The 17,707-nt window shown below is 40.9% G+C and overlaps 1 protein-coding gene across 2 annotated transcripts in view; it reads left to right on the plus strand.

Annotated features, from left to right (window-relative positions):
• pof1b (POF1B actin binding protein) overlaps window positions 1-17,707 on the plus strand; it is an 80,026-nt gene that overhangs the window by 16,108 nt on the left and 46,211 nt on the right. For both annotated transcript variants that reach the window (XM_065007361.1, XM_065007362.1), the window contains exons 3-9: window positions 8,528-8,736; window positions 10,079-10,112; window positions 11,519-11,599; window positions 11,749-11,841; window positions 12,333-12,446; window positions 12,597-12,749; window positions 12,925-13,044. In XM_065007361.1, the coding sequence (XP_064863433.1) occupies window positions 8,528-8,736; window positions 10,079-10,112; window positions 11,519-11,599; window positions 11,749-11,841; window positions 12,333-12,446; window positions 12,597-12,749; window positions 12,925-13,044 (804 nt within the window). The remainder of the gene's footprint in view (window positions 1-8,527; window positions 8,737-10,078; window positions 10,113-11,518; window positions 11,600-11,748; window positions 11,842-12,332; window positions 12,447-12,596; window positions 12,750-12,924; window positions 13,045-17,707) is intronic.

The following is a 17,707-nucleotide window of genomic DNA, read 5'->3' on the forward strand; positions in this document are numbered from 1 at the left end:
TTACAGTTCCAGGACCTGTCAGAAACGTCCAATGATGCCGGTGGATCCCAAAACTGAATTTGGACCCGCGTTAAATAGCAATGATATTCTTCGCCACCTTTGTCTTACGACACACGAAATAGCATGAACCAGTCATGACTATTCAACAAAACAAATCATTTTCAGGTTTCTTTCCAGCAAATGTCTTAGTTATATGATTGAATAACTAGCAAAGGAGTTATGAAGTTGAGGGTGCAGTTTTTATGACGTTTGGCAATGTGGGATGAAAACTATCATTGTTCAGCCAGTAAAAAACAGGGGTGTAAAGGTTTTCCTCCTCTTCGTCTGAAGAGGAGGTGTAGCAAGGATCGGACCAAGATGCGGCGTGGTAAGTGTCCATGGTTGTTTATTTAAAAACATGAACTGAACACTCAATGAATACAAAACAATAAACGTGAACAAAACCGAAACAGTACCATGTGGCGAAGAAACACAGACACGGAAACAATCACCCACAAACACACAGTGAAACCCAGGCTACCTAAGTATGATTCTCAATCAGAGACAACTAATGACACCTGCCTCTGATTGAGAACCATACTAGGCCGAAACATAGAAATTCCCAAAACCTAGAAAAACAAACATAGACAACCCACCCATCTCACGCCCTGACCATACTAAATAAATACAAAACAAAGGAAATTAAGGTCAGAACGTGACAAGGGGAAACAAGCTCGGGACAGGATATAGCTTTTTATGCCCTAATATCAGGAGCTGGCGTTCGATTAAACAATTCAGACTGAAACAAATACATCAGATGACAAACATTTAAGTAGAGCGACTCGATATACAAATCCTGAAATCAGCTGTAACTGTTAAAAGTTAAACAAAGCTTAAAACGATGTTTCAGTGAACCTGAATCCAGAAAATTGCACAGCAAATTATCCAGTGTTTGACCATGTTAAATTTAACCCTGGGCCGGTGTCTATGCTGGTCCACACTTTTGAGTGTTAAATTAACAGTGTGCTTTGTGCTGACAATGTTACACTTTGTTAATGTTAGGCAATGAACACTTTCAGTGTTATGCAATAACACCTCATATAGTATTTTTAATATTGCGTTGAACCCCCCTTGCTTACACCAAGAGGTTCATATCTCTTGACAAGGTTGGGTAATGGACATTTACAAAAATATTTACAGGTCTTTATTGCCACATGCTCTTATGTAAGTGCTTATACTGTAAATACTTTAGAACTGGCAGTAGACATGCTAAAACTTTAATGAATATAACCATAGACCACTTAAACTGGTATAACACTTCTTGAAAGTCACACCCCCACTAAGCCACTCCCCCAATATAATTTCCCAGCGTGTCTTGCCAATTCGAGTGAATTGTACAGTTACAACCCATGACTATGTTTATTAGTGACATTAGTGAGACATGCTTGTTGAATTCATTCATTTTCATTCCTGTGGACTTCACAAAGTGAGTTTCTACAGTAGGAAAATGTTATATTTTCTACATTGTAGAATAATAGTGAAGACATCAAAACTATGAAATAACACATATGGAATCATGTAGTAACCAAAAAAGAGTTAAACAAATCATTTTTTAAATATTTTAGATTCTTTAAAGTAGCCACACTTTGCCTTAATGACAGCTTTGCATTCTCTCAACCAGCTTCATGAGGTAGTCACCTGGAATGCTTTTCCAACAGTCGTGAAGGAGTTCCCACATATGCTGAGCACTTGTTGGCTGCTTTTCCTTCACTCTGCGGTCCGACTCACCCCAAACCATCTCAATTGGGTTGAGGCTGTGTGATTGTGGAGGCCAGGTCATCTGATGCAGCACTCCATCACTCCCCTTCTTGGTCAAATAACCCTTACACAGCCTGGAGGTGTGTTTTGAGTCATTGTCTTGTTGAAAAACAAATGATAGTCACACTAAGCACAAACCGGATGGGATGGCGTATCACTGCAGAATGCAAATTTGGACTAATCAGACCAAAGGACAGGAAATAAGTTCCACAAATTAACGCTTAACAAGGCACACCTGTTAATTGAAAACCATTCCAGGTGACTACCTCGTGAAGCTGGTTGAGAGAATGTCAAGAGTGTGCAAAGCTGTCATCAAGGCATAGGGTGGCTACTTTGAATAATCTAAAATATAACACTATTACTACATGATTCCATGTGTTATTTCATAGTTTTGATGTCTTCACTATTATTCTACAATATAGAAAAACAAGTTTTTAAGTAAAGAAAAACCCTCCAATGAATAGGTGTGTCCAAACTTTTGACTGGTACTGTGTGTATATACAGTTGAAGTCAGAGGTTTACATACACCTTAGCCAAATACATTTAAACTCAGTTTTTCACAATTACTGACATTTAATCCTCGTAAAAATTCCCAGTCTTAGGTCAGTTAGGATCACCACTTCATTTTTAGAATGTGAAATGTCAGAATAATAGTTGAGATAATTATTTATTTCAGCTTTTATTTGTGTCATCACATTCCGAATGGATCAGAATTTTACATACACTCAATTAGTATTTGGTAGCATTGCCTTTTGTAAAGGAGTGTGTAACTGGCTGCAGGAAAGTCAGGCGCAGGAGAGCAGAAATGGGTAGCAAACGGAGCCCTGTTTTGAGGCGAACAAAACACGGTACATAGAAAATAACCCGGCGCTAACCAGCCTGGAGTACACATACATTTACATATAGCAATTCCACACACAGACATGGGGAGAAACAGAGGGTTATATGCACGACGAGTAATGAGGGAATGCAAACCAGGTGTGCGGGAAAACAAGACAAAACAAATGGAAAATGAAAGGTGGATCGGCGATGGCTAGAAGACCGTTGATGTCGACCGCCGAACGCCGCCCGAACAAGGAGAGGGACAGACCTCGGTGGAAGTCGTGGCACCTTTAAATTGTTTAACTTGGGTCAAACATTTCGGGTAGCCTTCCACAACTGTGTGTATGTATATATAAACTCAGCAAAAAAAGAAACGTCCCTTTTTCAGGACCCTGTCTTTCAAAGATAATTCGTAAAAATCCAAAGAACATCACAGATCTTCATTGTAAAGGGTTTAAACACTGTTTCCCATTCTTGTTCAATGAACCATAAACAATTAAGGAACATGCACCTATGGAACGGTCGTTAAGACATTAACAGCTTACAGACGGTAGGCAATTAAGGTCACAGTTATGAAAACTTAGGACAGTAAAGATGCCTTTATACTGACTCTGAAAACACCAGAAGAAAGGTGCCCAGGGTCCCTGCTCACCTGCGTGAATGTGCCTTAGGCATGCTGCAAGGAGGTATGAGGACTGCAGATGTGGCCAGGGCAATAAATTGCTATGTCCGTCCTGTGAGACGCATAAGACAGAGCTACAGGGAGACAGACAGCTGATCATCCTCGCAGTGGCAGACTTCGTGTAACAACACCTGCACAGGATCTGTACATCCGAACAACCTGTGGGACAGGTACCGGATGGCAACAACAACTGCCCAAGTTACGCCAGGAATGCACAATCCCTCCATTAGTGCCCAGACTGTTTGCAATAGGCTGAGAGAGGCTGTACTGAGGGCTTGTAGGCCTGTTGTTAGGCAGGTCCTCACCAGACATTACCGGCAACAACGTCGCCTATGGGCACAAACCCACCGTCGCTGGACCAGACAGGACTGGCAAAAAGTGCTCTTCACTGATGAGTCGCGGTTTTGTCTCACCAGGGGTGATGGTCGGATCCGCGTTTATCGTTGAAGGAATGAGCGTTACCCCCGAGGCCTGTACTCTGGAGCGGAATCGATTTGGAGGTGGAGGGTCCATCATGGTCTGGGGCGGTGTGTCACAGCATCATCGGACTGAGCTTGTTGTCATTGCAGGCAATCTCAACGCTGTGCGTTACAGGGAAGACATCCTCCTCCCTCATGTGGTACCCTTCCTGCAGGCTCAGCCTGACATGACCCTCCAGCATGACAATGCCACCAGCAATACTGCTCATTCTGTGCATGATTAACTGCAAGACAGGAATGTCAGTGTTCTGCCAAGACCAGCAAAGAGCCCGGATCTCAATCCCATTGAGCACGTCTGGGACCTGTTGTATCGGAGGGTGAGGGCTAGAGCCATTCCCCCCAGAAATGTCCGGGAACTTGCAGGTGCCTTGGTGGAAGAGTGGGGTAACATCTCACAGCAAGAACTGTGAGAGGAGGAGATGCACTGCAGTACTTAATGCAGCTGGTCACATGTCTGTGGAACTTGTTCAATTCTTATGTTCATACCAATATTTACACCTGTTAAGTTTGCTGAAAATAAACGCAGTTGACAGTGAGAGGACGTTTCTTTTTTTGCTGAGTTTATATATATATATATATATAAACTTTTAACCACAATACGTTAGATATTTTATAATGCCTTACTTTGATTGCCATGTTTTACCACAACACAGTGGTGTTAGGGACCTACAGGTTTACAGGCCACATCAGACCTTCAAGTCACATTGCGCTGGCTTGCAAAGTGACATATAATTCCTATTGGAATCCTGCCAGAGTTAAGACTTCCAACCATTGGGATATTTATACACTGGCAACCTGCATTCAGAATAAATGTCAGGGTTAGGAACATTGATAATAGATACTAGCTAAAAAACATTTCAGTAAAAGGTTGAATAAATCTAAGGGGGAGCGGTAATTACCCGATTCTCATTTGCACTCAAACATACCAGTGTGTGTGCGTGCTTTACGTGTGAACATAAACCTAACCAGCTGAAAACCATAGCTTCCTATTGGCTCAGTCTCCCCTTTGGAATCTGGCCTGACTGGCTGCTGTGCAGTTCCACCACACCTACCATGGTTTGACATTTGATATGGAGGAAGAGATCAGACAGAGAACACTATCTTCTCTCAACCAGACTGAAACTCTGATCAGATCAGGCCAAAAACATAAACATCCGATTTCTAGATTTGTGAATTAGCCAAGATTACATCAAGGGATATCTGAGACTCTTTCTACAGCCCATTCTTTTTCTCTGACGTTTTCAACGTAAAATGATTATTATTATTGTTTTATTTCACCTTTATTTAACCAGGTAGGATAGTTGAGAACAAGTTCTCATTTACAACTGCGACCTGGCCAAGATAAAGCAAAGCAGTGCGACACAAACAAAAACACAGAGTTACACATGGAATAAACAAACATACAGTCAATAATACAATAGAGAAAGTCTATGTACAGTATGTGCAAATGAGGTAGGATAAGGAGGGGAAGCAATAAATAGGCCAGAGTGGCGAAATTATTAAAGCATGGCAAATTAAACACTGGGGTGATAGATGTGCAGAAGATGTGCAAGTAGCGATACTGGGGTGCAAAGGAGCAAAATAAAATAAATAACAATATGGTGATGAGGTAGTTGGATGGGCTATTTACAGATGGGCTATGTACAGGTGCCGTGATCTGTGAGCTGCTCTGACAGCTGGTGCTTAAAGCTAGTGAGGGAGATATGAGTCTCCAGCTACAGTGATTTTTGCAGTTCGTTTCAGTCATTGTCAGCAGAGAACTGGAAGGAAAGGTGGCCGAAGGAGGAATTGGCTTTGGGGGTGACCAGTGAAATATACCTGCTGGAGTGAGTGCTGCGGGTGGGTGCCTCTATGGTGACCAGTGAGCTGAGATAAGGCAGGGCTTTATCTAGCAAAGACTTATAGATGACCTGGAGCCAGTGGGTTTGGCGACGGATATGAAGCGAGGGCCAGCCAATGAGAGCATACAGGTCGCAGTGTTGGGTAGTATATGGGGCTTTGGTGACAAAACAGATGGCACTGTGATAGACCGCATCCAATTTGCTGAGTATAGTGTTGGAGGCTATTTAAGTCAAGGATTGGTAGGTTAGTCAGTTTTACTCGGGTATGTTTGGCAGCATGGGTGAAGGATGCTTTGTTGCGAAATAGGAAGCCGATTCTAGATGTAATTTTGGATTGGAGATGCTTCATGTGAGTCTGGAAGGAGAGTTTACAGTCTAACCAGACACCTAGGTATTTGTCGTTGTCCACATATTCTAAGTCAGAACCGTCCAGAGTAGTGATGCTGGACGGGTAGGTAGGTGTGGGCAGCGATCGGTTGAGCATGCATTTAGTTTTGCTTGCATTTAAGAGCAGTTGGAGGCCATGGAAGGAGAGTTGTATGGCATTGAAGCTCGTCTGGAGGTTAGTTAACACAGCATCCAAAGAAGGGCCAGAAGTATACAGAATGGTGTTGTCTGCGTAGAGGTGGATCAGAGAATCACCAGCAGCAAGAGCAACACCATTGATGTATACAGAGAAAAGAGTCAGCCTGAGGATTGAACCCTGTGGCACCCCCATAGAGACTGCCAGAGGTCTGGACAACAGGCCCTCCGATTTGACACACTGAACTCTGTCTGAGAAGTAGTTGGTGAACCAGGCGAGGCAGTCATTTGAGAAACCAAGGCTGTTGAGTCTGCTGATAAGAATGTGGTGATTGACAGAGTCAAAAGCCTTGGCCAGGTCGATGAATACAGCTGCACAATATTGTATCTTATCAATGGCGGTTATGATATAATTTAGGACCTTGAGTGTGGCTGAGGTGCACCCATGACCAGCTCGGAAACCATATTGCATAGCGGAGAAGGTACGGCGGGATTCTTAATGGTCGGTGATCTGTTTGTTAACTTTTCTTTCGAAGACCTTAGAAAGGCAGGATAGGATAGATATAGGTCTGTAGCAGTTTGGGTCTAGAGTGTCTCCCCCTTTGAAGAGGGGGATGACTGCGGCAGCTATTAAGCTATTGCCTACAATAGACGGGCCCTATCTATTGATTGTCCTGATATAGGACAGCCAGCCATTATGAGGCACCAGGATCCAGTCGCTGAACCAACCCTATCTCTGAGTGGATGAAGTGGAAACTGAGCCAGTGTTGTGAGAGCATAATGGTTCTTCCTGTACTGACCTGTAAAATGTAGGGGCGGCGGCTCATTCTAATATTTTGCGGTGTGGTTTGCTCACAGCTCTTTTTGTGCAACTGTGAGTGAGAGAGTCATTCCAGTTTATCTAATCTGTTGTGTTTTGTCTTTACATATTAAATATGGCTACGGTTAGTTATGGTCTTTTGAAAGACTCCTTTAAGGCCTTGTGTCAGTTGAGGACTGTTGACAAAATCAGTGGTTCTTAATTCTCTCCTCAGGGACGCCCAGCTGTTCCAGGCTAGCATACCTCATTCAACTTGTGAATTAACACCTATGGAATTTTAATATCGCTACCAGAAGAAAAACCCTGTTTCCTCAAAATGTTCTTTGTAGAACCTTTGAGATTAAGAACGGTTCTTTATAGAACCATTCTCAATAATGGTTCTATGAAGAACCATAAAAAAGGCTTATAGCACAAAAAAGGGTCATGGCTAGAAGGGATACAGCTGTTGTCAAATTAGCGTAAATGTTTTTTAAGGGCTAGAGCCCTGCACAGGCATGAATTTTAAGGCCGAGCCCTACCCATGCCCGTGACGTTCAGGCCCTACCCTACCCAAGCCAAATTGCTTCTGCTAAATTTGAGTAAATCCGTTATCTGCTCCTCTCTGTCTCACTTGATCGCTCCCTGCGCACGGTCAGCTCGCTCTGCATGCACTCTGCTTTGTCTGAGTACTATTAATATGATTCCAATAGAGTTTCCCATCTCCTCAAAAGTATCTCTGGCTCTGCTCAACGACCAAAGAGACCTGAGAGAGCAGTAAGCTACTTTTGGTCACTCTAAGCAAATGGCTCAGCTTCAAAATGTTAGTGATCAATTTGGTGATACCCGAACACTACCCGTACTTTAGTTATTGATGAAAAACAGGCTATACCCGGTCCTAACCCGATGTATAACGTCGGGGCCCGTCGAGCTTGGATCGGGTAGCAGAGTTCTTTTAGAGGCCCTCTGGCCGCAGAGACAACATTTTGCGGTTTTAAAGCATGCAATTCTACATAGTTTGGGGGCGGAAAGAACATTTTAAAGATAGTTTCCTGCAATTCTATTCATTTTGTCATGGGGCTGAGAGAATAATTGCATTTTCAAAGCTAATTTCCTGCAATTCTACACATTTTCCCATTTAGCTGAGAGAAAATGTACCATTCTACACATTTTGCAGTGGCTCATGCCGTGTTCTTATGTGATCTGAGTGACACAAACATTATAGCAAAATCAATTGTGGCCCCATGCCATGCCATTTTTTGCATTATAGATTCTCCCTGACTGTCTAGTTTTTATTTTGGTGAGTCGTAGTTCCCCAAAATGTACTTATTAAATAATATATTGTCCTATTATCTTTTCTACATGCTTTATATCTAGTTTTAGTCATTTAAGTTTACACTGAAAATGTTTTACCATACCGAAAATTATATGATTCAATCTGTATTTTTGGGGCAAGGAACAGTTGCATGTGTTGTATTGTAGGAAACCGACTTTCGGGTAATTGATTCAATGATTGTAGATGTCTCTCTCTTTTGCTTGTGATAGATTGATGTGTAAGATTGAACTTTTTCCCTCTCTTTTTCCTCAGGAGGTAGAAGAGGCCAGTGTGGAGGAGAGGGTGGTGGAGAGGGTGATAGAGAACGTGTCTCAGGTGAAGATAAAGTGCAAGGTGAGGGAGGTACAACCACTGGTGAAGATGGACACACGTTTCTTTGGAGAGCTGCTGGCGGAGGTTTATAGGAAGAACTGTGACATCCACACGTGTATCTCAGAACACGTGGCCAAGATACGCGGACGGTGGGTTTAGGTTTTTCAACATAAAGCCTTATTAATGTGTATGGCTTATAGCTTTGGTATAGCTTTGTTTTTCCTCCAGCACCAGTCATAAAACATAACATACTAAGAAAAACAATAAGGAAGCAAGACAGAAACCAAAGGGAGAAAGTACTGTAACTCCATCTCCTTCTAAACTGTAGGGGTAGTTTCGGGTGCTGGTTGAGTATTTAAATAATCAGTGTTAGCTCTGGCTCTCCTCACCTCAGTTTCACACTTGGTTCAGAATGTCACACTTGCTCTAATTCAATTTGTCATGCTAGATCATAAAATACTGTATGAGGTTTGTCAGGTTAGATCATAAAATACTGTATGAGGTTTGTCAGGTTAGATCATAAAATACTGTATGAGGTTTGTCAGGCTAGATCATAAAATACTGTATGAGGTTTGTCATGCTAGATCATAAAATACTGTATGAGGTTTGTCATGCTAGATCATAAAATACTGGATGAGGTTTGTCAGGTTAGGTCATAAAATACTGTATGAGGTTTGACATGTTAGGTCATAAAATACTGGATGAGGTTTGTCAGGCTAGATCATAAAATACTGTATGAGGTTTGTCATGCTAGATCATAAAATACTGTATGAGGTTTGTCATGCTAGATCATAAAATACTGTATGAGGTTTGTCAGGTTAGGTCATAAAATACTGTATGAGGTTTGTCATGCTAGATCATAAAATACTGGATGAGGTTTGTCAGGTTAGGTCATAAAATACTGGATGAGGTTTGTCAGGCTAGATCATAAAATACTGTATGAGGTTTGTCATGCTAGATCATAAAATACTGTATGAGGTTTGTCAGGTTAGGTCATAAAATACTGGATGAGGTTTGAGGTGCAGGCACTGCTACTCTGTAACCCATAGAGACTACAGTATTGGTGGAATATAACGCTCCTGGTGCCATTAAAGAACATGCTCTAGTAGTCAGAGTCAACACATTTTACATAAACTTTCTTGATTCACTAGCTAGGCCATATAATATGTACAGTAACGCTGTGGAATGCACAACTCCCTAATGTTTTTGGGGATAATCTGCTCAGCAACAATGTTTCCCAAGGAGTCCCTTAATTACAACTGTCAGTCAGACCTCTCTCTTTCTCTAGACTCTGTTTACTCATAGTACCTGTGATTCACTGAGCAAACACACCCCTCTGTTTCCCTGTCCTGCATCCATGTGAACCTGTGTAGAGACACAGCAATGATTTATAGACCAGTCTGATTAGAATTAGACTGTGTGTGTGTGTGTGTGTGCGTGCCTCATGACCTGTCATGTTCTTCAGTGTTTACCTTTCCATCTCTCTCCCAGGAAACACCTCCTGGACCCCAGCAACGACTACAAGGTACAGCAGGGAGGGAGAGGCGGCTACCATGATGCTTTTACACAGTACATCATATAAGTCTTGTACCGTCCGGTTTAAACAGTTACAGTGCATTCTGAAAGTATTCAGACCACGTTACAGCCTTATTCTCTCATCAATCTACAAACAATACCCCATAATGACAAAGTAAAAACAGGTTTAGAGTTTTGGTGTGCAAATGTATAAAAAAAATATTTTAAAAATAAATATGACATTTACATCAGTATTCAGAACCTTTACTTTGTTGAAGCACCTTTAGCAACGATTTCAGCCTTGAGTCTTCTTTGGTATGACGCTACAAGCTTGGCACACCTGTATTTGGGGAGCTTTTCCCATTCTCTGCAGATCCTCTCAAGCTCTGTCAGGTTGGATGGGGAGCGTCACTGCACAGCTATTTTCAGGTCTCTCCAGAGATGTTAGATCTGGTTCAAGTCCAGGCTCTGGCTGGGCCACACAAGGACATTCAGAGACTTGTTCAGAAGCCACTCCTGCGTTGTCTTCGCTGTGTGCTTAGGGTCGTTGCCCTGTTGGAAGGTGAACCTTCGCCTCAGTCTGAGGTCGTGAGCGCTCTGGAGCAGCTTTTCATCAAGGTTCTTTCTGTACTTTGCTGCATTCATCTTTCCCTCGATCCTGACTAGTCTCCCAGTTCGTGCCGCTGAAAAACATCCCCACAGCATGATGCTGCCACCACCATAGGGATGGTGGCAGATTTCCTCCAGACGTGACGCTTGGCATTCAGGCCAAAGAGTTCCATCTTGGTTTCATCAGACCAGAGAATCTTGTTTCTCATGGTCTGAGAGTCCTTTAGGTGCCCTTTCGGGAAACTAGAAGTGGGCTGTCGTGCCTTTTACTGAGGAGTGGCTTCCGTTTGGCCACTCTACCGTAAAGGCCTGATTGGTAGAGTGCTGCAGAGATGGTTGTCCTTCTGGAATGTTCTCCCATCTCCACAGAGGAACTCTGGAGCTCTGTCAGAGCGACCATCGGGTTCTTGGTCACCTCGCTGACCAAGGCCCTTCTCCCCCGATTGCTCAGTTTGGCCGGGCGGCTAGCGCTAAGAGTCTTGGTGGTTCTAAACTTCTACCTTTTAAGAATTATGGAGGTCAACTTTGAGTCTTATAGCAAAGGGTCTGAATACTTATGTAAATAAGGTATTTCTGTTTTTTAAATGATTTTAAATGTGCTATTATTTGATCCATTTCAAATTAGCCTGTAACGTAACAAAACTTGTAAAAAGGGAAGGAATCTGAATACTTTTTGAATGCAGTAGGGAAAAGCACAATGGTTTTGTTAGTAACTTCATTTTCTCACTAGGCGCTCAAAGTGCTCTTTAGAAGAAGGTAACCATTCGAAACATGAAAGACTAAACGTGTGTGTGTGTATTTGTCCAGATGGAGAGAGAGGACATCGAGGACTTGATCCCCAAAGGAGCATCTGAACTGACCAAACAGCAGATCCGTTACCTGCTGCAGGTAACACCTGTTTCTATTGGCTGTTTAACAGTGTTCTCCCAGAACATTCCCTCGCTGTGTTTCCCTCTATTAATCACTCTCTCCTGTCACGCTTGTTTTTCTCACATATCTTCTCTGACCTCCTCTCCCTCTCTCTCCTGCTCTCTCAGACCCGTATGACAGCTGACAAGACAATGCGTCTCCTGCTGACCACCTTCAGCAGCCTGAGGGAGGAGCTGATCCACATGTCAGAGGACCTGAGGGTAAGACCTGGGGCGTGGGCCCCTAAAGTAGCCTCTAATGGCTCTTTTCTAAACTGTCCCATTGAAATATACATGTAGGTAGTCTTACAGAGTATTACTGCGTCTGTCTCTGTTAATGATTTATAAATGCACTAGAATCGGTGGTTCCCATCCTTTTTCGGTTACTGTACCACCAACTGTTTTTTTGCTCTACCCGGAGTACCCCTGAAGTTCCCCCTCACAGAGTATTTTACCAGTAAGCCTTTGGTGTCATGGGTCTTCTCAAGTACCCCCTATGGATAGGCCAAGTATCCCCAGAGGTACCCCTGGTTTGGAACCACTGCGCTAGATGACTGACAGGGGACGCTGTTACTTTTAAATTAAATTCTGTGAGCTAAACATTAAAATGTACAAATGTATAAAACCATTTTCCTTAAAGTATAACTTTTTTGAAAGTACTAATGTTACTATCTTCACGACAACAAAAAACACGTTGGTCTCTGTTCTCCCAGCGTCTGGAGAGTGAGAAGGAGACCCTGGAGAGAGACTTAAGCTTCAAGGCTGACCAGGCTGAGCAGTATGACCGCCTCCTAGAGGCTGTACGAGAGAACAACAGACAGCTACAGGTGTGTGTTGGGGGAGTTTGTTTGTGTGTGTCTTCCACTGTGTGTTGCTTGTGTGGGTTTGCCTGTGTGTACACCTCCTCTGCACTGTATGTTAGTGCAATGTGTGTATACAGTATATGTGTGAGCAACTCTGTCCATCCATCCATATAGATATCTCTGAAGGAGAGCAGCTCCAGCCAGCGCACCCTAGAGACTCAGATCCTGAGCAGCCAAAGTACAGACTCAGGCAGGGAGTTCCGCATCAGAGAACTGGAGGGCAACTACCGAGCCCTGGAGAACGAGAACAAGATGCTCAAACAGAAGGTACTCTAACTTTACACTCCATCTCTGACTCTAACCCTCACTTCAGAGCTAGAATAAACTCTCACCAATTCTTCCTGCCCATGATTACTTAACTATTGTTTCTGACTGTAGAATTATTCTCATAGCACCAACTTCCTTAACTAACTTGTCTCTCTCTGCATCTGTTTTCATCCAGCTGGCCGGTCAGTGCAGCAGTAGCATCATTCAGTTTAAGACAGAGGAGCTGTCACGTCAGTACTCGGAGCAGCTAGCTGCTCTGCGCCAGGAGAAGGACAAGGAACTGCAGAGCCTCAGGGTAAGAAGCCTACAGAAATGTATGGATACAGGGTTGGGCTTTTCTGCACAGTTGGAGGTAGTGTAGCAGTACTGACTGTACTTGTGGGCGGAAATATTATATAGTGTTATACTGACTATGGGTATATAGTGTTACACTGACTATGGATATATAGTGTTATACTGACTATGGGTATATAGTTTTACACTGACTATGGGTATATAGTGTTACACTGACTATGGGTATATAGTGTTACACTGACTGGGTACATAGTGGTATACTGACTATGGGTATATAGTGTCTTACTGACTATGGGTATATAGTGCCTTACTGACTATGGGTATATAGTGTCTTACTGACTATGGGTATATAGTGTCTTACTGACTATGGGTATATAGTGTTATACTGACTATGGGTATATAGTGTCTTACTGACTATGGGTATATAGTGTTACACTGACTATGGGTATATGGTGTTATACTGACTATGGGTATATAGTGTCTTACTGACTATGGGTATATAGTGTTACACTGACTATGGGAATATAGTGTCATACTGGCTATGGGTATATAGTGTTATACTAACTATGGGTATATAGTGTTATACTGACTATGGGTATATAGTGTTATACTGACTATGGGTATATAGTGTTATACTAACTATGGGTATATAGTGCTATACTGTCTATGGGTATATAGTGTCTTACTGACGATGGGTATATAGTGTTACACTGACTATGGGTATATAGTGTCTTACTGACTATGGGTATATAGTGTTATACTGACTATGGGTATATAGTGTCTTACTGACTATGGGTATATAGTGTTAAACTGAGTATGGGTATATAGTGTCTTACTGACTATGGGTATATAGTGTTATACTGACTATGGGTATATAGTGTTATACTGACTATGGGTATACAGTGTTACACTGACTGGGTATATAGTGTTACACTGACTATGGGTATATGGTGTTATACTGACTATGGGTATATAGTGTTATACTGACTATGGGTATATAGTGTTACACTGACTATGGGTATATGGTGTTATACTGACTATGGGTATATAGTGTTATACTGACTATGGGTATATAGTGTTATACTGACTATGGGTATATAGTGTTACACTGACTATGGGTATATGGTGTTATACTGACTATAGGTATATAGTGTTATACTGACTATGGGTATATAGTGTTACACTGACTGGGTATATAGTGTTATACTGACTATGGGTATATAGTGTTATACTGACTATGGGTATATAGTGTTACACTGACTATGGGTATATGGTGTTATACTGACTATGGGTATATAGTGTTATACTGACTATGGGTATATAGTGTTATACTGACTGGGTATATAGTGTTACACTGACTATGGGTATATAGTGTTATACTGACTATGGGTATATAGTGTTACACTGACTATGGGTATATAGTGTTACACTGACTGGGTATATAGTGTTATACTGACTATGGGTATGTAGTGTTATACTGACTATGGGTATATAGTGTCTTACTGGCTATGGGTATATAGTGTTATACTGACTATGGGTATATAGTGTCTTACTGACAATGGGTATATAGTGTTATACTAACTATGGGTATATAGTGTTATACTGACTATGGGTATATAGTGTCTTACTGACTATGGGTATATAGTGTTACACTGACTATGGGTATATAGTGTCTTACTGACTATGGGTATATAGTGTTATACTGACTATGGGTATATAGTGTTATACTGACTGGGTATATAGTGTTATACTGACTATGGGTATATAGTGTTACACTGACTATGGGTATATGGTGTTATACTGACTATGGGTATATAGTGTCTTACTGACTATGGGTATATAGTGTTATACTGACTATGGGTATACATTGTTACACTGACTGGGTATATAGTGTTATACTGACTATGGGTATATAGTGTTACACTGACTATGGGTATATGGTGTTATACTGACTATGGGTATATAGTGTTATACTGACTATGGGTATATAGTGTTATACTGACTATGGGTATATAGTGTCTTACTGACTATGGGTATATAGTGTTACACTGACTATGGGTATATAGTGTTATACTGACTATGGGTATATAGTGTTACACTAACTATGCGTATATGGTGTTATACTGACTATGGGTATATAGTGTTATACTGACTATGGGTATATAGTGTTACACTGACTGGGTATATAGTGTTATACTGACTATGGGTATATAGTGTTACACTAACTATGCGTATATGGTGTTATACTGACTATGGGTATATAGTGTTATACTGACTATGGGTATATAGTGTTATACTGACTATGGGTATATAGTGTTACACTGACTATGGGTATATAGTGTCTTACTGACTATAGGTATATAGTGTTATACTGACTATGGGTATATAGTGTTATACTGACTATGGGTATATAGTGTTACACTGACTATGGGTATATAGTGTTACACTGACTGGGTATATAGTGTTATACTGACTATGGGTATATAGTGTTACACTGACTGGGTATATAGTGTTATACTGACTATGGGTATATAGTGTTACACTGACTATGGGTATATGGTGTTATACTGACTATGGGTATGTAGTGTTATACTGACTATGGGTATGTAGTGTTATACTGACTGGGTATATAGTGTTACACTGACTATGGGTATATAGTGTCTTACTGACTATGGGTATATAGTGTTACACTGACTATAGGTATATAGTGTCTTACTGGCTATGGGTATATAGTGTTATACTGACTATGGGTATATAGTGTCTTACTGACAATGGGTATATAGTGTTATACTAACTATGGGTATATAGTGTTATACTGACTATGGGTATATAGTGTCTTACTGACGATGGGTATATAGTGTTACACTGACTATGGGTATATAGTGTCTTACTGACTATGGGTATATAGTGTTATACTGACTATGGGTATATAGTGTTATACTGACTGGGTATATAGTGTTATACTGACTATGGGTATATAGTGTTACACTGACTATGGGTATATGGTGTTATACTGACTATGGGTATATACTAACTTACTGACGATGGGTATATAGTGTTACACTGACTATGGGTATACATTGTTACACTGACTGGGTATATAGTGTTATACTGACTATGGGTATATAGTGTTACACTGACTATGGGTATATGGTGTTATACTGACTATGGGTATATAGTGTTATACTGACTATGGGTATATAGTGTCTTACTGACGATGGGTATATAGTGTTACACTGACTATGGGTATATAGTGTCTTACTGACTATGGGTATATAGTGTTATACTGACTATGGGTATATAGTGTTATACTGACTGGGTATATAGTGTTATACTGACTATGGGTATATAGTGTTACACTGACTATGGGTATATGGTGTTATACTGACTATGGGTATATAGTGTCTTACTGACGATGGGTATATAGTGTTACACTGACTATGGGTATATAGTGTCTTACTGACTATGGGTATATAGTGTTATACTGACTATGGGTATACATTGTTACACTGACTGGGTATATAGTGTTATACTGACTATGGGTATATAGTGTTACACTGACTATGGGTATATGGTGTTATACTGACTATGGGTATATAGTGTTATACTGACTATGGGTATATAGTGTTATACTGACTATGGGTATATAGTGTCTTACTGACTATGGGTATATAGTGTTACACTGACTATGGGTATATAGTGTTATACTGACTATGGGTATATAGTGTTACACTAACTATGCGTATATGGTGTTATACTGACTATGGGTATATAGTGTTATACTGACTATGGGTATATAGTGTTACACTGACTGGGTATATAGTGTTATACTGACTATGGGTATATAGTGTTACACTAACTATGCGTATATGGTGTTATACTGACTATGGGTATATAGTGTTATACTGACTATGGGTATATAGTGTTATACTGACTATGGGTATATAGTGTTACACTGACTATGGGTATATAGTGTCTTACTGACTATAGGTATATAGTGTTATACTGACTATGGGTATATAGTGTTACACTGACTATGGGTATATAGTGTCTTACTGACTATAGGTATATAGTGTTATACTGACTATGGGTATATAGTGTTATACTGACTATGGGTATATAGTGTTACACTGACTATGGGTATATAGTGTTACACTGACTGGGTATATAGTGTTATACTGACTATGGGTATATAGTGTTACACTGACTGGGTATATAGTGTTATACTGACTATGGGTATATAGTGTTACACTGACTATGGGTATATGGTGTTATACTGACTATGGGTATGTAGTGTTATACTGACTATGGGTATGTAGTGTTATACTGACTGGGTATATAGTGTTACACTGACTATGGGTATATAGTGTTACACTGACTATGGGTATATAGTGTTACACTGACTGGGTATATAGTGTTATACTGACTATGGGTATATAGTGTTACACTGACTGGGTATATAGTGTCATTCTGACTATGGGTATATAGTGTTATACTGACTATGGGTATATAGTGTTACACTGACTATGGGTATATAGTGTTACACTGACTATGGGTATATAGTGTTACACTGACTGGGTATATAGTGCTATACTGACTGGGTATATAGTGTTACACTGACTATGGGTATATAGTGTTACACTGACTATGGGTATATAGTGTTA

The sequence above is a fragment of the Oncorhynchus nerka genome, linkage group LG22 (genome assembly GCF_034236695.1).
Source record: "Oncorhynchus nerka isolate Pitt River linkage group LG22, Oner_Uvic_2.0, whole genome shotgun sequence".
In the NCBI taxonomy this organism is placed as follows: Eukaryota; Metazoa; Chordata; class Actinopteri; order Salmoniformes; family Salmonidae; genus Oncorhynchus; species Oncorhynchus nerka.